Below are 23,269 nucleotides of genomic sequence, written 5' to 3'. Positions count from 1 at the left end.
CCACTAATCACTTGAAAGAGAAGGCACATTAACTCCAACATCCTGTCCTAAATATAGTCTGAATCATTACTGTCTTCCTAAATAATGTCTTCCTCATTTCAATGAGATCCTGGAGTTGTTCATAAATATGCCAATTTCTTTTCACTATAGCAAAAGCTACAATTTCATAGAACCAAATAATTGCATTTACTTTAAACTGGCAGGTTTTGACTTATGACTTCCTGCTATATGCTTCAAAAGACATTCATCGTAACTGTTTTCTAATTTTAATGATTTCAGATATAAATGACAATTTGAATGGAAATGGGACAAAGAACTGTACTTGTAATACAGAAATTGTATTGCTCCATTTTAAAACAAGACAGCTCTTTTTCCTAGGCATGCATATGAATATTCTTTTTAAAAGAACAGCTTAGACTCAATTCATCATCACTCTGACTGATACCGGACCAAAGTTATCAACGTGAAAGCTTTTAAACTGAAAAATGAAAACAGACTGACAGCTAATAAAATGTGAGTTTGCCTAGCATACAGAAGAAGCAAAAAATAAAAATAAAACCCCAGTTTATCTAGTTTTCCTTATGCATATTTCTTGGTGTCAGTACTCTGTAGGGTCCACCCCATTACTGAAGCTCTAGGGTCCCCCTTGGAGAAACCATCCCAGGTGCTGCCTTCAGCCTCCCACACTGGCCACGTCCCCTAAAACTCGGTGTGAATAAATCTTCCTCAGTCCTCACTCAGCAAAGAACACTGCTATAATGGCCTCTTATCCGTTTCCCACTCTTGACTTTGAGATCTGTGAGGACGGAAATGGGTCTCAAGTTTATGTCTCCTGCCCCAGCAGAAAGCTTGGCACAAGGGTAGTAGTCAATAAATATGTACTGCATAAAATAATGGACTCATCTTTTCCCCTTGGACTTTTACTTGAGAACAAGGCCTTCGTCTTACTCATCTTTCATCCAGACTCTCAAATGCCCAGTATTTGTACATAGGAGGCTGTGAGGAAGCAATGCCTTTCCAGTAAGAGCTTCTACACCAGAAAGATCTCCAAGATGTAAACAAGCTTCACTGAGGCCTTTGTGTATGCCAAGTATCCACTGTTAGTCCTGGGGCACTGCAGAAAGAGAGAAGAGCTCCCACACCACTCTTGGGAAAAATGACAGCTTTCAACCCCAGGAAAAGACTAAGACATGGTCAGTAAAGAAGCTAAGAACCGTGAGTCTAGACTCATATATATTTCAGTGAAAACCTAACTTAGGAACTTACCCATGTCTATAATTTTGTTAATGGCTGTTGATTTTTCCTGTGGTTAGTAGGAATAAAATGCCTTGAAGAAAACCCTCAGAGATTCAAAGATCTTGTGGCTGGGAGGGGAGATGCAAAAGCCATGAAGTGCATCCTATTAGGGAAGCAACCTAAGAGGAAGAAAGGGAACTAGCTCAAGGGGTCAGTGAATGGGCATGTCTGGGGGGCAGTGCTGGAATTCCGAATCCGAATTCCTCACACCTAGATTCTCCTAGCTTAAGGTGGGGGGATACTGCTGGCAGGATACATTTGAAACCACAGCATAAGCATAAAAAATGGAGCATCTATTTTCTAGAGTGTCAATTTTATTCCAAGATTTCTGAGAGGAGTACCCTGTGATGGTTTTATGTCAAAGATACAAAGGTGGCTAAAATACAAAATTGAAATGGATTAAGGTAAATCAAAAGACTTGAGACTTTAATCGATTTTTTTCACTGTTCCAAGTAAGCATTACTAGGATGACAGTCCGCACGGACACTCCTGGGTCCCTTTCCTTCAGTCCCCTAAAAGAAGTATGCTGGATGGATGGGGCCAAAATGTTTGACAATAGGCTGAAGCAGCTGTTCTCAACAACTCTGCCATCATAATATGACAGTCACATACACAAGACAAAACTTCAATAAACTGTTTAGGGAGTGCCACACTACTAGCCACATGTAAACAGTAACAAGTCACCCCCGACCCGAAGCAGAGACGATAAACCACACAAATGCCAAAGCGTTAATCACATCTCTACTACCTTCCCCATCCAAGAAAGCCTATCAGTATGCAAGAGAATAAGTATTATCTATATGGGTATTTCTAAACAGGTCCGAAATTATTTCTCTAAAAACTAATCACTTTAACACTCTGACATTATTACCAAAAAAAAGGTAATTCCTGAATTACCTTCCCACGTGCACTGCCACACCCATGTCTTCAACACCAAAATTTGACTGGCTGCTAGTCAGGTACACATGCTGACCAAGTTGAAATATGGAGAGAGAGTATTTCTCTGAGGTATTTAAAAGCGACAATTAGGAATAGGGTAGACAAACACAAGAGCCACTCAGAGGGCTCGGACAGAAAACAATTCTCTGAACAACCTGGATAGGGATGGTCCTTTACAGGAACTGCTCACATCAACCTCAGTCGAGTCCACAAACCAAGCAGAGATCATGAAATGGGTTCTGAGCACACTTACAAACACGTTTTTGTTAGAATATTATCTCTCTGAAAGCAGGGATTTGTGTCTGTTTCATCACTGCCATCTTCCTAGTATCTGCATATAGCCAATTCTTTACAAAATTTGTTGAGTGAATGTTTTGTTATACCACAAGCTACAATTTAAACAAAGAGAACACAAACATTTCTATCTACAAATTTCCTATTTCCAAGGTATAGCTAGCTTTTCATTAGACTGGCTTCCTATTAACCATCAACTGACCCCCTCCAAGCCGCCATCTCCTTGAGAAATGACATTTCATAAAAGCATGCTCACTACTTTAACCACAAATAAAACTTTTTCCTCTCTGTGCCATCTCTTCAGCTTGTAAAATCCCCCCCCCCTTTTTATCTTAAAACAAAAAACCACCAAACCTCAAAATGCTTCATCTTTGCAAACATTCTAGCTTCTACTTCTCTCCCATCTCCCTCCTTCTCCAGGTTTCTCCAGAGTAGCCTATGATTCCACACCTCCCCTTCATCCCTCAGTAAGGTATGTCCCACTCCCATCACTCCACTAACCCACGTCCTCCGTAGCCCTCAACCAGCAGCATCACTACTGCGGACCACTGGCTCCTTGGAAAAAGTCCTCTTCCTACCTTCCTGTCTCCTCTTCCCTGCCTCCCTGTCTCCTCTTCCCTGCCTTCCTGTCTCCTCTTCCCTGCCTTCCTGTCTCCTCTTCCCTGCCTCCCTGTCTCCTCTTCCCTGCCTCCCTGTCTCCTCTTCCCTGCCTCCCTGTCTCCTCTTCCCTGCCTCCCTGTCTCCTCTTCCCTGCCTTCTTGGTCTCTTTTCTGCCTTCTGTCTCCTTTCCTGCCTTCCTGTCTCTCTTCCTGCCTTCCTGTCTCTATCTCCGTAGGATCCTCTTCAGCTCTTTTCCAGGAAATACTGGCACTCTTCAGGGAGGAAGCTGAGCTAGTATTTCCCTGCCACCCTTTCTAAGGTATGGATATGAGCCTGGGCCTGCCTATCAAGGAATTAAGATTGCCAATAGAACTATCATTCACTTCTCAACCCTTAGCATCTGTGCCAGATTCTAAGCAATCCAAGGTTCAACGGAGCAAAGGTTCCATTGGAGAGAAACACTGGAGGCCATGAAACTTCAAGCCTGCAGGTGGAATTACCACTAATAAGTAATTAACTTGTATAAAATAAGATACTTAATTTTATATCTTATTACTTGTAAGACTTATTATAATATCTAAAATTAAGTATCTTATTTTATACAAGTTATTCTCTTAAAAGCTGTATATAAGTAAAATATACACAATAAAATCATTTTCAGGAGCTGACACCATCACCCTTATTCTGGCTGGGGTGTCAACTCACATTTTAATTTAAAAGGCTTTCTTAAAGCACAACAATATTTCTCTCATCTTTTTTCTTTCTTTGTTTTGAGACGGACTCTTGCTCTGTTGCCCAGGCTGGAGTGCAGTGGCATCATCTCAGCTCACTGCAACCTCGCCTCCCGGGTTCAAGTGATTATCCTGCCTCAGCCTCCCGAGTAGCTGGGATTACAGGCACCTGCCACCATGCCCGGCTAATTTTTTGTACAGTACAGACAGGGTTTTACCATGTTGGCCAGGCTGGTCTCAAACTCCTGACCTCGTGATCCACCCAAAAGCAAATTAACAGGCAGTATTCAACAAGCTGTCCTCATATCCGGGCATACACATAGAATCCTGTCATATCCAGGTAGAACCTACAACTACCCTTCAGTTTCCTCCAAGAGTTTCTTATGAAATTAGCTACAAGCAATCAATAACTAGCCAGAGAACACAAGAATTAAGCTCTCTTGTTATCTCCCCTGGCTCCAGCATTTACCTAGGGCTCACTCAGTTCCTAGCACAGTACGTACACATAGGAATGTATGTCAATAAACACGTACTGAGCCGAAGTGAGAGTGTTTAAGTTTCCAACCATAAGCAGTTCACATAAAAGACTTATGGGCCAGCAAACTATTATTATTGAAGAAAAAATAATGGCATGTCAGAGACACAGTTAAGGATAAAGTTATTTATCTTGCCTTGAAGGAGATTTCAGTTTTACCTGAGTGACCTTTCTATAAACTAAAAGATAATCTCCTTTGTTGGGAAGGCATAGGGGTCAGGAAGATTACTGAATTCTCTCAGAGTCACTAAGCTCTTTTATAATTATCAAAGAAGGTGCCTGCTGAACACAAAATAAAGGCCCCACATGTGACAGGCAGGCATTCGTTAACTTATTTCACAAGTAAAGAACAACCACTAGTAACAGAATAAATGAACAGAAGTCCATCTAGGCATAACTTAATACTAGATGCTGGCCTTAGATATCATCTTTACTCAAATTAATAAAAGGGCATTACCAACCAAGAATAATTACCAAGAATAATTAATTCTTTTAATTAAACACATTAATTAAAATAATGCTTAAGTGTGAAATAAGCCTAAATTTAAAATAACTGGAAATGAAAACCAGCTTTCCCCGCCCCCGCCACGGCCCATTTGTAAAGAGCTTTAACAAGTGTGTCTTGTTGTAAAGACATACACTTCAGAATGCCTAAGGTACTGCAGCAAGCTCCCTGGGAGCATGCACAGAGATACTCAGGTGTGAGCTGAGGCATTGTGGGGGAGGGAGTGTGTGCATAGACAGCAGGAGGTCATGAGTGTTCACTCTCCCCTTACTACTGTGCAAGGCTGCATAGGCACCAAACGTGAAGCATGTCAGATAGTCTGGGCAGGCACTCTGTGAAGTACTCCAAAAGTGTTAACAATTATTGCTTTTAATGTATGTGCACACCAAGCATATCTCCAATTTTGCTGGCAAAAAATGTATGTATTAACAAAGTTCAACTACATTTTTCCCTGAAGCCGTGTCTCTTCCCTGGCATAGTAAAAACACTGAAATCTAAATGTATTTGTGTTTATAACTTGCTTTATTTTAGAAGAACTTCATATAAAAACCAAAAAATAATGGCAGAGCGCGGTGGCTCACGCCTGTAATCCCAGCACTTTGGGAGGCTAAGGCAGGCGGATCACGAGGTCAGGAGATCAAGACCATCCTGGCCAACATGGTGAAATCCCGTCTTTACTAAAAATACAAAAATTAGCTGGGTGCGGTGGCGCATGCCTGTAATCCCAGCTACTAGGGAGGCTGAGGCAGGAGAATCACTTGAACCCAGGAGGCGGAGGTTTCAGTAAGCTGAGATAGCCCCACTGCACTCCAGCCTGGTGACAGAGCGAGACTCCGTCTCAAAACAAAAACAAATAAAAAAAAACTCAAAATGCTTCACTAATGTTTTCTGTATTTTTGGAAGACCTAAATAGATAATTTAATTTAAAAACTCATCACTACATATGATTTTGACTTCATAATACACTATGTGAAGAATGAATAAAAGCTAAGACAAAGAAATGAATAATTTTTCCAAGATAATAAAATTTGTGTTTTGATTAAACAAACTTAACTCTTGATTTAAAAAAAAATATGCAAAGATAATCATAAAGGTTAAGAACGCAGGCTTGAAGTCAAACTGCTAAGGTTCAGTTTCAGGCTTTGCCACCCACTAGCTGTGCTACCACCTTGCTAGGATACCTCACCTCTCACAGTCTCTGATTTCTCATATGTAAAATGGGAATCAAAATTCACGAGGATGATGTAAGACTTAAATGAGACAATGTAGATAAGGCATCCAGTGTACCAAGCACAGAGGAAGTTAACTATTATTGCCATTTCAGATAAGTACAGTAGGAGAGTGACAATAAACTAGGATGATTGAGGCTGGATCCCAGACCCAGCACTGTACTGAAGTAGGAAATCTCTCAACAACGGCTGAACCCCTTTTCCTTGCCACTTTCACTGCTTAGAGTCAGGAGGTTGTCCTTCCGAATTCTAAAATGCTATGACCATAAATCCTAGTATTTTATTTTTACCCTTCTGAAAGGGTAGGTTTTTATATTCATCATCTCATTTGCTCTTCCCAAATTCTGTAAGTACGAAGGGTATCATTATTTCTAATTCATAGATGAGGTCAAACTCAAAAGAGGTTAAATAAAGTAACTTTACTCAAAATCCTGCCAAAGTGTTAGGACAGTAATGGGGAACGGTCTCACAAGCCTGAGCCAGTGCTAACACTTCATCTACCACAATAAGCAGTCAGACAGCAGGTTAAATATCTTTCCACTAAAGACACCTGGCAATTCCCTCTCCAACAGCTAAAAGTGGAAAGAGGAAATCAAATATGCCCACAAGGCATGTCTAGACTCTTGAATTTCAACTGCAATTCAATTAGGTTTTTTACTTTAACAGACACAGTAAACTGTTTAGTATCAGAGTAATTTTGGTTTTCAAAGTATTATCTATAAAAATCTCACTTTCACATAAAGTAGGTCTCCTTAACTCTTGTGAGGTCAAAAAAGAATTCTCACGGAATTCATTTAATTTTTGCATTAGTGCTACATAAGCAATCATAAGTATCTTGAAATACATGAGAATATTCAAAAGGATTAACGTTTAATGTTCCAAAAGAAAAAGGAAATGATTCTGGATATCATTTAATAAATGCATAAGTTTCAATTTTTGAAAGTGCAAACTAAATGCCTGCCTGATAGTTGGTCTGATTAAACTCGAATTACAAAATGAACAAATAGATAAACATTAGAAATCATGGGTTAAAAAAAAATTAGGGCTAGATTTTTTGTGGTCTGTCTTCCTCTCTTATAGAACCTGCCTAGAAAGAAGCCTGATTAGGTTTTCGAGTTCACTGGTTTGCGATGGATTCTGCCACCTTCCCTTTTCTATCCCCTGCTCTCACTCCCATTCCTAATCCTGCAGGTGGGAATCACAGGGGACACATATAATCACAGAGGAGAGACAGTAATGGCTTTCAGGTCTCTGCAGTGACTGCAGTCTCTGAACCTCAAATTCACACACATGATCCTAAAAAAAAAAAACCAACATTTTATCCCATTTTCACGGGTTAAAAAAAAGTTATAGAAGACAACTGGAATGCTGAAATAAAATTTCTAGGCTATTTTAATGCAAGAATACTGTACTTGAAAAGACCTGACACACATGGCTACCTAAGCATATGGGAAAGAATGAACTAACATTTTAAATATATTATATTCCTTACGCAGAAACTTCTTACAAAACATTTAAGTGCTGTTACCAATGCTTTTAATGTAGGCAATCTCTTATAGTGCATTACAAAAAAAAAAATCAATCCTAGATAACATATTTAAAAAAAACAGTAAATGACAACATAAAATTTTCTGTGTCTTTGGGCTAAATTTTGTGACAGATTTTTAAACTCTTTAACCAATATAAGATTTAGCTCACGTGCTCTAAATACACACAAAATGATACAGCTGGGGCAGAAGTAACCCAATAGTGTAAGGACAGGAAGTCAGACTAGGTGTAAAAAGTACAGTACAGGTAATCCAAAATATAAAGCAGAAAGACAGCATTTGATTACAAACACAAACCCTATCAATGCTCAACAAATGATCTATAAAATATTTATTTTTAAATAAAGAACTGAGAAATTTACAGAAAATGTGTGTGTACCAGCACTATAGCAACTCTTCTACAGCACAGAACCCAGTGTAAGAGGCTTACTGAAGATCCTGGAACACCAAGTCCCAAAACAACTTGGCCATTTGGAGTGAAAAGGCAGTAATTTAGCAAGACCTGTATATGTATGGGGGTGGGGTAGGTAGTATATATGTGTTTAAGAGAGAGGGAGGGAAAGTAAAACAAGAAACGGAGACGGAACTTGGGGAAAAAAATGTGGATTACGGTATGGTCAACAGTATCTTCTACTCAGATAAGAAATGTCTACTAATTTGTTTTTAGTAATTAAAATCTATGACATTTTAAATTTTAAATTCACAATTATAATCTGCAAAATCTGTGACATCTATCGGTATTCTGGGGGCATCTTCAACAAGAAGAAAGCATTATATTACACAATATAATTCTGATCACATTTCTTTAGAAGGCTGCTGGATTCAGAGGTACTTCAGACACTAACGGTTTTGTATCTTATCACCAACACTTGGTCCAAGAAGTAAGAGGGAGAAGAAAAAGCAAGAAGTTCTTGAACATAAACCTTTTCTCTTTAATGCCAAAACTGCTTTTTTGGACCTGAGCCCAAAAAGGGAAGGCTTTGTTCTCGTGTGTCCTCAGCACTATTTAAAACTCTAGTCCTAGCAAATCATCTTGCAATGGAGGGAATGTCCTAGTATCCACTTAAAAAACTGCAGGATGATTTCAGTTTGCATTGTGCAGATGACAGCTTAGCTGCCTTATTTACTGGTAACAAAACCTACAGCCAGTTATCACCATCAGTCACAACTAGCTACAGAATGGTGCTGAGGTGACCAAGATTCAAAAGACTTTGCTCTATTCCTGATCACAGCCTTATCTGGAAATCAAGTGCTAGCAGCACAGAGTAAGTGCCCCAAATAAATATCTAATAACTGATCACAATAAGAACTAGCATGGGTTGGAGTAGAAGCAGGAAGGATCAAGCATTCTTTACTACCAGGAATCCAAGACAGAAAGTAATTACTGCTGAATGTCCATGTGCTCTGCAATGAATCAGGAACAGTTTCAGTTCTGTGTATAAAAAACAGCAATGCGGGCTTGGCATAGTGGCACACACCTGTAATCCTGGCATTCTGGGAGGCCAAGGCGGGTGGATTGCTTGAGCCCAGGAGTTGGAGACCAGCTTAGGCAACATGGCAAAACCCCGCCACTACAAAAAAAAAAAAAAATTTGCCAGGCATAGTGGCATGCACCTGTGGTCCCAGCTACGCTGGAGGCTGAAGTGAGAGGATCAACTGAGCCCGCTAAGGTTGAAGCTCCAGTGAGTCATGATCATGTCACTGCACTTCGGCCTGGGTGAAGGAGTGAGACCCTGTCTCGGAAAAAAGAGAAAAAAAAAAAGAAGAAAAACAGCAACAGGCAAGGTGGTTTCTGTGAATACAATTCAACTTGGTGCAATTACAATGATTAAATCAGTTAAAGTCTTATTCCAAGTCTATTTGAAAGTCATAATTTTTTAGAACTTGAGCCCAAAATAATAGGATTAATAGTGAAATGCATTTGCATTTTCTAGTAGCTGTCAACTCTATCCAAATTACATGAAAAAAACCCCTAAAATGTAATTAAATGTAAATTTTCACGATTAGGAAGCAATATGATTGTTACCAAGCGATGCATTTTTAACTTAAAAAAAGATGCATATATATGTTTATTTACAAAAAGGTCTTTATAAACATAGGAAGAAGTCAAAGAAGAAGCTTTTTTAGAGGTTATATCCAAAAACATCCCTTCTTTATACAATTAACATTGAGAAGAAAAAGATAGCTTTTAATAGCAAAGTTGTCAAAAAATTAAAGTTACTTTAAAAATCGCCCCCTAAGGTAGTATTTGCTAAACACAAACATGCTAATGACTTTGACCTAATTTATTTTCTCCAATTTGCAAAATAATATTCTCCTAGCAGTTATTAAGCTTTTTAAAAAACATATTTTCTCATCACTTAATGTTGCTTGACAAACATGATTTCTTTTTTCTAAGCTTCTGTTACTTTTCATTTGCATTTCTCTTTATAGTTGTTACCCAGGTTTAAAATTCCAAGGGTTTGTAAGTTCAAAAAACTAATTGTTGTTTCAATAATTACAGCTAAATTTAGCCACAAGAAGTAATTTCCAAGTTAAATTTTTGGAGAGTTGCTAGAGCTTGAAGGGAACTGAGAGATTATGTAAACCAATCTTTTCTTTTCAGACGAGAAAACAAGACCAAGAAACCTGCATTAGGTCACAAAGATGAGAAGCCTGAGGAGATGCTTTATCCCATATCACAGAATTTTGAAAGTTGCCATTTTCTGTTTTTCTAGTAATAAATTTCAAAATAACAGGGGAAAATGTATTGTTATCAAGATGATGCATTATCTACACAAACTGCCTTTGCTAACCTAGTGATAAGTAGCACAGCAACCTTGGGGGAGGCTCTTAACCTCACCCTAAAAGGTTAAAGGTTTAAGTAGTGAGCATAGATAGTTACTTGCAAGAGTATTATCTATAGTTAGTACTAACTCAATACTTCTCTGGATCAAGAATGGTGCTTCATTATACCACCAACGATCCCATTTTAGAGAGAAGAAATTCAAGGTTCAGAGAAGTAACTTCCCTGGGGTCCAAGTAGCTAACAGGTCTAATTCCTAGGGCCCAGGTTCTTTTTTTTTTTTTTGAGATGGAGTTTTTGTCATGTCACCCAGGCTGGAGTGCAGTGGCGCGATCTCGGCTCACCGCAACCTCTGCCTTCCAGTTTCAAGTGATTCTCCTGCCTCAGCCTCCCGAGAAGCTGGGATCACAGGTACACGCCACCAAGCCCGGCTAATTTTTGTATTTTTAGTAGAGACGGGGTTTCACCATGTTGGCCCGGCTGGTCTCGAACTCCTGACTTCAGGTGATCCACCCACCTCAGCCTCCCAAAGTGCTGGGATTACGGGCATGAGCCATGGCGCCCAGCAAGGCCCAGGTTCTTAATCACTACAGTGCATGGTCTCTGAAATGGAAACATGTAGTTCCAAAACCAAATTCAGGACCACAGTGGATGGAATTCATTTTGCCATGAGAACACTTCCCAATCTGTGAACCTCTGAAACTACATGGAGCTACTGAAGTACAAAAGCCACAGCTCCCAGATTTGTGACCCCAGACTGTCTTGTCCCAGCTCTGATGTAAATCCTTCTTGGGGCCTCCTGACCCACTTCCTAACACTCTGTGGTTACCTGTCAAATTACAAAGGCTTTTTTATTTTGTCCTAAATGCTGAGATTCAAGGATTGGCCAGTGGGGGCAATACGAGGCAGAGAGCTCTCTTCTCTGGCCAGAGCCAGAAATCGTGTCCCAGCTTGGTCCCTGCACCCTGCCTCCACTCTGACCGAGTTACCTGAACTATACTTGCAGTCCTCCATGCCATCCTAAGACTGCTGATTTCTGGGCCTGTGTGTTCTCTCCCACCCCCAGGCCACAAAACCTCCTTGCAAGTTCCTTTCACCTGGTTCATTCCTCCACATTTATCGGGACTTGGCTTGGTGCTCCACCTCACATTTCCCAAAAAAGCCTCCTGATGCCTCCCTGACTCACAGTGGACTGGGGCCTGCACTGTCTGTCATCAGGTAAGCTCCTCCACAGGCAAGTGGTGGAGACTTCCCTCCTGCTGTGTTCCCAGCACCTTGGTGCCTGGCTGGCAGCTCTGAGTGTTTCTTGAAGGCATGGACATCTCCTCCTCAGGAGTGATAGCAGGACTGAAGACACACGCTCTAGCATGCTTACTGATCTGCCCTTTCATTTCTCAGGAGAACATCCATAGATCCGACAAAAAGGGATGTGAGTGACCCTCACATCTAACGTGCTTGCTCACCTACAACCTGTCAGCTTGCTGGGACCCTGTCTGTGGAGGTCCAGCAGCTGACTTAAACCTTGTGATGCTTACGTCGTCACCAAGCTCTCCGCTTGAAGTATCTGAGCATATCTGTTGTCTGACCTGTGAAGGTCTCAGATTATTCTCAAGGACAGTAATATGTAGGTTGGCAGCAACATTTTTTCCCTGAGACCACACCTCTGAGCTTTTAACACAAAATAAGAAAATCTGATTCACTTTACAATAATGTGTGCTTTACAAACATCTCTTTGTAAACACTGTCATTCAGAAAGACCTGACTACATGTACAATGATAGAGAAAAAAACTAAAAAGGCTTAAAAGTAGCAAATATAACTCAGATATCGAGGAACGTTAAACCAGAGTTCGGCAGAATTCACAGCATAGCACTGATTTCTACAAAGCCACGTTTATTTTTTAGTGGAATACCAATAATTCTTTATTGCAAAGAGAATAAAAACAAAACAAAACAAAACCTCACCACGGAGCTGGAAGTAGTATTCTAGATCGAGGTAAGAGCACTGGGCACGCCGAGAAAGAAGGGTGATCAGCTGCAGGATAGAGCTGGAATTCAGCTGTTCAACAGTCCAACCAGAGAAGCCATTTCAAACGCCTTATCTATGTATTCATGCCAATACTTCTTATAAAATAAATTTTTAAATAAAAATTGTTTTCTTAAAAAAAAAAAAAAAAGAAGGGTCAGTTGAGGGACTAAAACTATGAGTACGATGCTGAATGATGGGAGCAGACCATTCCGAGGGGCTGCTGAAAGTGGGCAGACGCCTGAGCCCTAAGGGTTTCTGAACTGCGTTATGGAGTCTGGACTTCATTCTGAGGGTGAAGAAAAGGTTGACAGTGGCCTGACCCTGGGTTAGCAGTCATGGCAGTGGAGAAAGTTGGACAGATTCTCAGGCTACTAGGAGAGTGGCAATAATAAGAACTGGTGACTGATTGGAAGCTGAAGGTGTGAAAGCCAGAAGAGTAAGAGCACAGCAATTAAAGAGACAATGGCAGTGTTTACCCTGATGGGCACCCTAAACCACATGGAGATCTGAATGCAAGGATGAAGAGGCTGGGCAGGGCAGAGATGCAGCCTGGACATGTGACTGCCGCAGTGCCTGGCAGAGGGGTCCCTCCTGGAGGAACTATCCTGGAGAAAGTTGTATGCAGGATTCTGTCACAAAAGCCAAGACGTCTTAGGCACCACAATATCAATGAGTCAGCAAAGATACGGCTGACAATCTCTTGACAAATCCTTTTCTTTCTGGTTAAAGACTAGCTTTCCTTCAATCTTTGTACAAAACTTGAAATCTGGTTATTTAAGAATCTAGACCTGGCCGGGCATGGTGGCTCACACCTGTAATCCCAGCACTTTGGGAAGCTGAGGCGGGTGGATTACCTGAGGTCGGGAGTTCAAGACCAGCCTGGCCAACATGGTGAAACCCTGTCTCTACTAAAAATACAAAAATTTAAAAAGTTGGAAGTGGTGGCAGGTGCCTGTAATCCCAGCTACTCAGGAGGCTGAGGCAGGAGAATCGCCTGAACCCGGGAGGCGGAGGTTGTGGTGAGCCGAGATTGTGCCATTGCACTCCAGCCTGGGCAACAAGAGCGAAACTCCATCACAAAAAAAAAAAAAAAAAAAAGTCAGATGTGCCAACAAACCCTTCGTAGCAAGAAAAATATTTTTAAAAACCCTGCCTAAAAAAAAAAAAAATTAAAAATTAAAAAAAAAAAGGAAAAGATCAGTATATTAGTGGTAGTGGTGATTATTAAGCATTTTAAAGAAACTGCAGGGTATAAAATGACTCAGGTCAACAATAACAAAAAAGATTTTTCCACACAGATAATCGATAAGACATTTGGTAAGCAGCATTCATTTTTATGTAATTCTAAAGTACATATTTATTCAGTATCATCAAGGCTACAGCAATACATCTTATAGAAAAGTTAGAGGTTTACCACTTCAAAGATCAAGACACTTTCTGTAACTATCTTGGATAGTAATTTTCCTTAATCTATATTACAAGCTTTCCAACTTCACTGAGTGTATTTTTAAATGGCAGAGGCTACCCTGGGTGGAACTAATTGTACCAATGCTAGGTGGCCCCCGATTGCAACGTTTTGAGTCCTATTCTCCCTCTCTCCTCTCACTGTCAGGTGTGCCAACACTGCTGCCTTTGGGGAACCTGCCTCTTGCAGGACTCACACTGCCATCCCTCCTAACTGGCTGCTTCTAATTGCTGCATGTTAGGAACACCACATGAACAAGACTGCATGAACAACATCTGAAATAAGTATCAATCCTGAGCAAATGCCCTGGGAACTCTTCTAAGTGTAAAATCAAAGTGCTTCAAAGCACATATTTTGTTACAGGTCCTTTGGCTGCTTAGAGCATTTTTTCTTACTTCTTAGTGCTAACTCATGTTCTAGATGAGAGGCTGCTGCTGGGTTTACTTACCAACAGTAAACTTTAAAATGTTTTCTGTTACATGGGTTCTTGGCTTCTGCAATCTCATGGAGTACTTGCCTAACAAATATTTTCTTCAATGGAAATGTGAATTTTCATTTATCCCAAGTTGAATTATGATCAAATCAATGAATTTTGGATGAAGTAGGGTTATCAGACAAGAATTCTAAAAATGATATCTTAAGTTTAGATGACATTCTGAGAACTTTAAAAATAATTATATTAATGCATGACACCTTTATGTGTATATTTATTCACACAGATGTGTGAATATATAAATGCATATATATACACACACATTTTTAACTCCCTATTAAGTACAGAATAATTATATACACATAGCAGACTCTTCTTACCTATAAAGTTGTCAGGCAGTATAGCTATTTGCTCTCTACTACATTAAGCTGTGCTATTTCACTCGAGCCACTAGGCACGTCTACAAGTCCAGGTACCTCTGAATGAGTCTATCACAAATCTACAGTGTTGAAACACCAATAGTCTAGACTCTTGCCATTTAACACCTTTTCAGCTATGTCCTAAACTATGTCTGACTAAACAGGAAAAACAGTGGATCCACTAATTTGAACATGCCATGCCATTATCCCTCTCACTCATTTATTCAACAAATATTTATGCAGTGTCTACCCTATGCCAGGCATCTTGCTAGGTGCTAGGGGGAAGGCAGTCATTCATCAAATGAGATAATAAATGTAAAAGCACAACACTGACAGTAGGGATACCCTGCTACAAAGCCAGTCTGGGCGGATCAGGGAAAGCTTCCCTGAGGAAGTGTCAATGAGTTAAGATTTTAGCAACGAGGAGCTGACTTTATGAAGAAACAGTGTTCCTGGCAGAGGGAGCATGTGAGGGCCCTATAGCAGAAGGCAGTGAGTGAGTCTGAGGAAATGAAAGCACACAACCCTGCCAAGGAGCAAGCGCAAGTGTGAGCTGAGATGGGCCTGGAGAAGCAGACAGGGGCCCGACCCGGCAGGGACTCGGTCAGGCATGTTAAAGATTTCCTGGTCTTTATCCAAATGGAAGGCATCTGAACATCTTAAAATTAAATTACATTTACTTTTCTGTAGGGAGGAAGTTATGATCAGATTTACATTTGGAAAGGACCACTCTGGCCACCTAATACAGAGAACAGATTGGAACGGACAGCAAAGGAGAAAGGACACAGGGATCAGGCAAGGAGGCTACGAAGTTAGTGGAAATGAGAGACAATGGGCACCTGGCTAGGGGTGTGATAACAGGTCAAACTGCCAGCACCTAAGGATGGACTGAATCTGAGGAGGTGAGAGGAGGTGTCAAGGGTGACTCCTGGGTTCTGGTTCTGCCATTTAATGAGCAGGGAACATGTTAGGAGAAGGTTTAGGGAAGATCTTTAATTTGGTTTTAGATATCTGACTGCACAGGTGTCATGTAGCCAGGTGTAGCTCTGGACTTTAGGAGAGGTCATGGTTAGGACAATAAACTCTGCAATCATTTGTAAATGGTCCATAACTGATCTAAGGGCATTAATAAGACTGGGGTGGGGATGGACAAGACAGAATGAGAGAAGGCCTAGGACCACTCTGGGAATCTTCCAGTATCAATGTTCAAGAGGATGAAGATGGGCACCACAGAAGAAGTGTCATGGTTAAGTAGAAAATTAGGAGGGCTTACCAATTAACTCAAATAATTAGACACTTTCAAATACCAGGAATTCAATTTTCTCAATATTTGAAAGTTTGGGCATGGCTCCAATTATTTTGTAACTACACTAATTATTAGAAGGCTCACATTATATAAAATTGGTCAATATTATCAATGACTGCTTGCTAAATGCCAACTACTGCTATTAAACATCAAGCAATGGTCTGGGCGCAGTGGCTCATTCCTGTAATCCCAGCACTTTGGGAGGCCAAGGTGGGTGGATCACTTGAGGTCAGGAGTTCAAGACCAGCCTGGCCAACATGGTGAAACCCTGTCTCTACAAAAAAATACAAAAATTAACTGGGCATGGTGGGGCATGCCTGTAATCCCAGCAAGCTACTCAGGAGGCTAGGCAGGAGAATTGCTTGAACCTAGGAGGCAGAGGCTGCAGTAAGCAGAGATTGCGCCACTGCACTCCAGCCTGGGCAACAGAGCAAGACTCCGTCTCAAAAATAAATAAATAAATACCAAACGATATATAAAAACTTCTAAAAAAAAAAACGGTGCTTGCCTTCAAAACTCGTCTTAAGCTAGATCATGATTAAAATCACGCTACAGTAAGTTAATCTTCAGATATACTAATTTAACCACTTTGGGAAAATTAATTCATGTTAACATTTCTGGGCACCTAATATTCATGGGTGCCAGACACTAGTCTAGATGCTGGGAGATGGTGCAAAGAATCAGATAAAATTCTTGGTCTGTTAACGACTGATGTTTAGTACTCAGAATGCCATAAGACCAGTTTGAAGATTATGTGATAACATGTAACTTAAATTATTGTTTAGGCAATGAAGAAAAGTAAAGCCAGACAGAGTGGCTTGCACCCGTAGTTCCAGCTATGTGGAAAGATCACCTGAGCCCAAGAGTTCGACTTCAGCCTGGGCAACATAGTGAGAACCCATTTCTAATTTAAAAAGAAAAAAAGAAAAGGAATGATAACACTTGTCAAGAGCAAAGCTTCCACCTACACCCCAGTACTGACCCTGTTCTCACTCCACATCTATCCATCATTATGCTTACAGGTGACGAACTTAGTTAACGCACTAACCACAGTACTGTGTAGGCTGTACCATGTGGCTCCAGGCACTTTCTCCAGTCTTCAAGAGGTCTGATGGTTTAGTAATTCCCAGGTGACAGATGTGTACTTGCAGAATTACACACTTGGTGAGTTTTAACAATTCCTCTTAGTATTCTACAACATCTCGATCAAATTAACATCTGCATCAAACCAGCCTGGTATTCCAAAGGACTCAATCACTAACAATACAGAACTCCCTTCCATACCAAACATAACTCAATCACCTATGACATGCCATAGAGTAAATAAAGACAAGGCTATCTTCTTGATCATCTTATGCCCTAAAGAATATTTTACATTTCTCCATGTTGTTTTCGTAACTAGCAGAGTTGCTGTTACTAATAATAAAAACAGAATTTCAGAACTAGCAGTAGCAGATGTTGAATTTCTTGCTCCCCATGTCTCCTTTTTAATTTTCTCTTGGAAGAAAAAAAAATCATGCCTGAACATGCAGTTTTGTATATATTCTTCTTATGAGAAAATAGGCAGAAATAGTTTGAAACTAATATGTTGTATCCCCTCTGTATCCCCATCTCTCTTAAAGCGCTTAATACGGTATTGTGAAACATGTTCATACTACAACCTACCGACAGAAACAGCTTGTGCACTCGTGATCTTTTTCTCCACCACCCAAGACCACCACCTTGCAGAAGTTCATAAATGTTGAATGGATGAAATCTACAACAATAACAAAGCGGTAGGGTCTAGCAATACTAAAAGTTTCTCTTCCTGTGTGATTACCATGAATGAACCATGTTAATTTCAGCTTCTTTATCTCCTTTATGATTTAATACAGCACAAATCAATAAATCTAAGAAACATTCAACACTAATGACTAATCCTCTTTGGCTGACATGATAGGGTGATCCAAATACAGTTTACTTGTATTACATACACAAGGCCAGGTTACAGAAACACACCTATTATACATATTAACAGGCAAACTTAGCACAGGGTAGAGACCTAGCTCATGGTCTATCAGAATGCCTGCAAAAGAAATTTCTCCTTAAAAATAATCAATTAATTTGATTATTAATTTGAAAAAGAAAATGGAAGAAGCAGAGTAGTGGAAAGAAATGGACTGTGGAGTCAGACTGACCTGGGATTGAATCCTAGCTGTCCTCTAGTTGTGTAATCATGAGGCTTTACCATCTCAGATGAGTTTGCACCCCCAGAAAACAGAAATTACACTAGGGGGCTGCAGTGATGATCAAATGAGGTTATATATAAACACATATATAATACGTATAATAGATATTATACACACACACAGAAGGCAAAAAAGTTGCTTATATAAAAGGTATCTAGGCATATCTATACGCTCAATGAGTATGTTTTAAGCCACAGATAAAATCCTAACATATTTTTGCAAACTGAAAAGAGTATCTGACTAATCTCACGCTTTGCGATGAACCATTTACTAATTCCGGCCCTGATTATTTCTTTCATGATTAAACATGTTCTTAAATAACTTCTTAAAGACAACTTTGGGTTACTCCTAATCTCACACATTTCCTCACATTAATAGTCTACCATTTACATGTTTAAGTTGCTTTAGCTTTTAACTTAGGATATAGAAAGAGACGAGGACTAAGGAAAACAACCAAGTCTATACTTGATATATTTGATAGAAGCAAAGAATTCCAAGATTAGAGGTGTAATATATACGCAGTTCCTAAGCAGCCTCTAGAAACTACTACTTTTCCATGACACATTTTCCCATCGCTTTCTGTATAACAGACAGCCCTCAACCCAAGATGATGACTGGAGTACAAAATGCAAAAGTGGTGCTTTCTACCTGAGAGCATTTCTGAATGCCCCATATTTTTCCTAACGGTAATCCATTCCCCATTAACTACCTTGCCACCCCCTCATTTCTTCCTTTGGGATGCACACAGCCAGTGTCAAGGACTGATTAGCCGACTCAGCCTAGGCAAGCTGTAGCTGGTTTTTTTTTGCTCTTGTTGAAAGCAAAAGAACACTCCTTTCTTCCCACATTTTGAAATCTGCAAGTTGACAAGTCAGTGGCCATTTCTAAAACATGCAACATATTATGCTCGAGGTACTATGGAAGTTGTAAAAGAATATCAATGAACAGGGCTACTTCCTGTTTTTCGTATCTAACAAAATGGAGTTATAGTGTATTGGAAATCGTACATTAAGGAATGTTGGTTAACCAGTCACTCTTGCCAAAATCAGATATGAAAAGAAAATAAAAGTTGGCAACAATTCTAGCTCTGATATTTCTCTTCCAGAATTATATTTATTAAGGTTCATCTTTGAAGAATGCATTAATTTTCTTACCTGATTTAAAATGAAACTGAGACCATTCTTAACTAAAAACTTACAAATTCATGGAAGACTAACTTATGTGACTACCTTTATTTTTATAAAGTCACCCACTTAACATTTTAAGAGTAATTTTTAGGTAATAATGCTCTTATACCTCCTCTTTAGTAAAAGATCACTAAATTGTATTTTTAGCCTAACAGCTTTAAAAAGGAAGTGAAATCAGAGGGCCATACGAGGATATAAAAGCAGCCTGTGAAATATCTTTAGTTTTAAACAAAAACTAACATTAACAAGTACAGCATATCTTGTTCTTTCACGGGGCCAGCAAATTGATAGTTTGGTTTTTTAAGTTACAAAAATAGGATGGGGTAATTATATCTACCAAACTCACAATAGGCTGTTCAATGGAGAGTAACACTGTAATTTTTCTTCAAAGACAGTAAATAGGAAGAAAAAGCCCCTAAATTCTGTAATATAAGGAAAAATTCCAAACCCTTGGGCGCCACTTACAGGCACTTTCACTGATTTCAGCTATTACCCTGAAAAAGTGGGACAAACTTAAAATCTTCTATTTAAATACAAGTATTATTTATTTATATAACTTCTAATTCAAAGTGTATTTTCTACATTCAAAGATCAGAAGGAAATTCTAAAATTAAAAGATCACAGAACTCTCAAATATTTCAAAATCTTAGATTTTCCTCTTGGAAGTATGAATGTAACTTAACAACTGTCAAAAAAAAGTAAAACATAAAGTTCAATTGATATTTTATTGAGTTGGCTATAATTAAGGGGTTTTTTTCTAAAACTTTAATTTAAATGGTAAGTAATAATGTAGCATAACCAATATGCAATACAAAATATACACACACAAATAAGATATAAGCCCTTTCCCCACAAAGTTTTATACCAACAGATTCAAATGAATTTCAACCCAATTGTTAAGAAAAAAAAATTCACTATATTTCATAAGGTTAGAGAATCAACATTTTACTATAAATGGAATCTTTACCTATGACATTTGGGATAAACCAACAGCATTCTGACTAGTAAAAATAATTTCTTTAAAAAAGATTATCCTTACTAGCCCATTATTTTCTTATACTGTGCAATTATAATCTACACTTTAAGCAAAGGGGAAAAAACCTCGGTTATAAAACGCAAATACTAAGCATAGATTACTTAGTCCCTAAATTCTATCTGCCTCCACCTTAGTCCTCTTATTTTGTGTCAAGAGACAACATTAAACAATTTCAGTACATTATTGTTACAGTGGATGCTCTTCTACTATATTCACAGCTCATTAAGAGGACTAGAATGCTGACGTTTGCTAAATTATTTATTGTATCCAAAAAATTAGGTCTCATAAGAATAGATACAATTTCTTAAACTTGGGGTTAAAAATTTTTATCTGGAATTTATTTAAAGTAGAAGTTGCCTTCAAAGAATTATTCTAGTTAAGTTTTAATACAATCTGCACAGAAACAGGAAAACTATAGAGGTACATAACTCTTGTAAGAATAAATTACATGTACAAGTGCACACACAACTGTATCAGTCACAAATCTCCTTTGGTCTCAGCAGTGCCATGGTACAGTGCGAAGCATATTTTTTAGTTCTTGGGGGGAGGAAGGGGATTTCCAAATATTAAATGGATCGTGATTTTAAGCAAATAATCAAGTGCACAAAAAATGCCAGATCACTTTAGATAATTAATCCAAACCAAGGACTCCTACTGTCAAATTCGTCTCACAAAATGACACGCTTTATTCTCATAATAAAGGTCAGGGAATTCTACAGGGCCACGAGGGACTATCACAAAAACATTTCCAGCAACTCAAAATACCCATCAAGACTCTGTGCTTTGCATACGTTACTCAAGTTTTTAAAAAACAAACAAGGATGTAGCTGTCACACTTAAAAGAATTGCCTTTAACATAAAAATTTCCAGTAGCCAAAAATGGACGAGGCCAATAAACCTCTGGTCTGAACTACCTTACACATACTGTACTTCATATGCACCAGAAGACGCATCTGAGCCGAAGCCCACCGCACTGTGGCCCTGGAATTCAGCGGGCGGCCCGCGCCAGGGCACCGAGCAGGAAGCACTGCACCCGCGCCGCGGTCACCGGGCCAAGCCGGAGGGGCTGCGGGGAGCAGTCACCACTGCTTTGAAACTGAATGGCTGACACATCCGGTCCTGGCTCTTACACCACTCCGCCAAATGCAAACTTCAAAGGCCAAATTCAAACTCCAAACAGAAGTCACTCAAGTGACTTAGCAGTGCAGTTCGCATTCCCAGGAAAACTCACAGAGCCCCTTGGGGGCTGCAATTAGACAAACCGCACTTCCTAAAGGACTGCAAGCCTCCGTGAGTGTGCAACCTCCCGCCGCACCGCTTTGACAGGCGTTACCGAGCCGTCCTCCTGGAGCCCTGCGGCCGGCGCTGGGGGCGCGCCGCCTGCGTCCGGGCCCAGCCCGCGGTACCTGCCTAGGGACTCGATCCCGGGCGGGCCGAGGGGCTCTGCCTGTCACGGCTGCTGGGACCTGCTACTTTCTCTTCCGCCCTCTCAGTCCCCCACCCGACCTCGGGCTTCCCACCCACCCCGCCCCTCTTCCGACCACCGCCCGCCTCAGGCTCGGGCCTCGCCCCCCAGTGCCTTTGCCCCGGGGACACCCGTCCGGGGGCGCCACCGCAGGGCCGTGCCCCGCCCCCGGGCTCCTCGGAGAGCCCCGATTCCAGGAGTCCCACAAAGCCAGCCGTGGCCCCCTACACCTTTTCGCAACGGTTCCCCGCAGAGAGGCTCGCACGCCTGTCACATGTCTCCAAACAATAACAAACTCTTCCGCACGTCCCCGTCCGGTCCCCCAGGCTGGGGCCGGGGCGCCGCCCGACTCCGAAGGGGTCGGGGGGTGCTCAGGGGCGTGGGTCCCGGCGAACGGCGCGTAGCCTCGCTGCGCTGAGCCCCGGGACGCCGTGCATGGTGCCCGAGATTCATTCATTGCTCTCTGTCCGCTCTCCAAGTCCCCGCCGCGACCCCGGCCGCGCTGCTCACCCGGCGGGGGCCGCTGCAGGAGACGGCTCGGCGGCGAGCGCCCGCTTCTCCCCGGGCTCGGCCGCTGCGGGACTCGAGGCGCCGCTGTCCGGCGCCGCCACCGACTCGGCAAGGTGGGCGCCGCCGCGGCTCGCGGCTCCGTGGGGCGGCGGCACCGCCACAGGCTGGAAGCCGGTCCCACTCCCCGCTGCGTCCGGGGGCTCCGGCGACGGGGAAGTCGAGGAGGACGGCGGTGAGGCGGCAAGGAAGAGCGGCTGCTCAGGCAGCTGGTCCAGCTCCACACTCCGCACTTTGCGCAGCTGCTGCCGCCGCCGCCAGTCCGCCCGCTCGCGGCCCCCGCTGCCCGCCTCCCGCAGCAGTCCCGCGGCCGCCGCAGGCGCGCTGCTCGCCTTGAGGGCTCCTCCGCCGCCGCCCGCCTCAGGGCTCGCAGCCCCGGCGCCCGGGAATCCCGACGACGAGGCGCGCTTCCCCGCCGCCGCCGCCATTTTCTCTCGCGGGCTACATTCGCTCGGCCCCTGCGAGGGAGGGAGGGGGCGGGGAGAGCGCAGGGGGCGGGCACTGCGCCGCTAGCGTAAGGCCTCCTGCGCCAACTGCGTGAGCGCGGCCCACCGGGCGCCTGGCCTGGACTGACCGACGGGCGGGCGCACTGGGTCCGGCCTGCGGCAGAGGTACGGGTGGAGGGCGGCCCGGCGGCCGCAGGTGGGAGGGAGTGGGCTGTGCTCTCCGCCGGGC

The 23,269-nt window shown here is 41.7% G+C and overlaps 1 protein-coding gene across 1 annotated transcript in view; it reads right to left on the bottom strand.

The window, feature by feature from the left end:
* MAP3K1 (mitogen-activated protein kinase kinase kinase 1) overlaps positions 1–23,047 on the bottom strand; it is an 81,180-nt gene extending 58,133 nt beyond the window's left edge. Inside the window, exon 1 of the mRNA XM_032144548.2 lies at positions 22,538–23,047. Coding sequence (XP_032000439.1) covers positions 22,538–23,022 — 485 coding nt within the window. The 5' untranslated portion in view covers positions 23,023–23,047. The remainder of the gene's footprint in view (positions 1–22,537) is intronic.
* Between the last annotated feature and the right edge of the window lie 222 nt (positions 23,048–23,269).

This window comes from Hylobates moloch, unplaced genomic scaffold (assembly GCF_009828535.3).
Source record: "Hylobates moloch isolate HMO894 unplaced genomic scaffold, HMol_V3 SCAFFOLD_23, whole genome shotgun sequence".
NCBI lineage: Eukaryota > Metazoa > Chordata > Mammalia > Primates > Hylobatidae > Hylobates > Hylobates moloch.
Note: the sequence above shows the minus strand (reverse complement) of the source record. Positions and strands in the feature narration are given on the sequence as shown.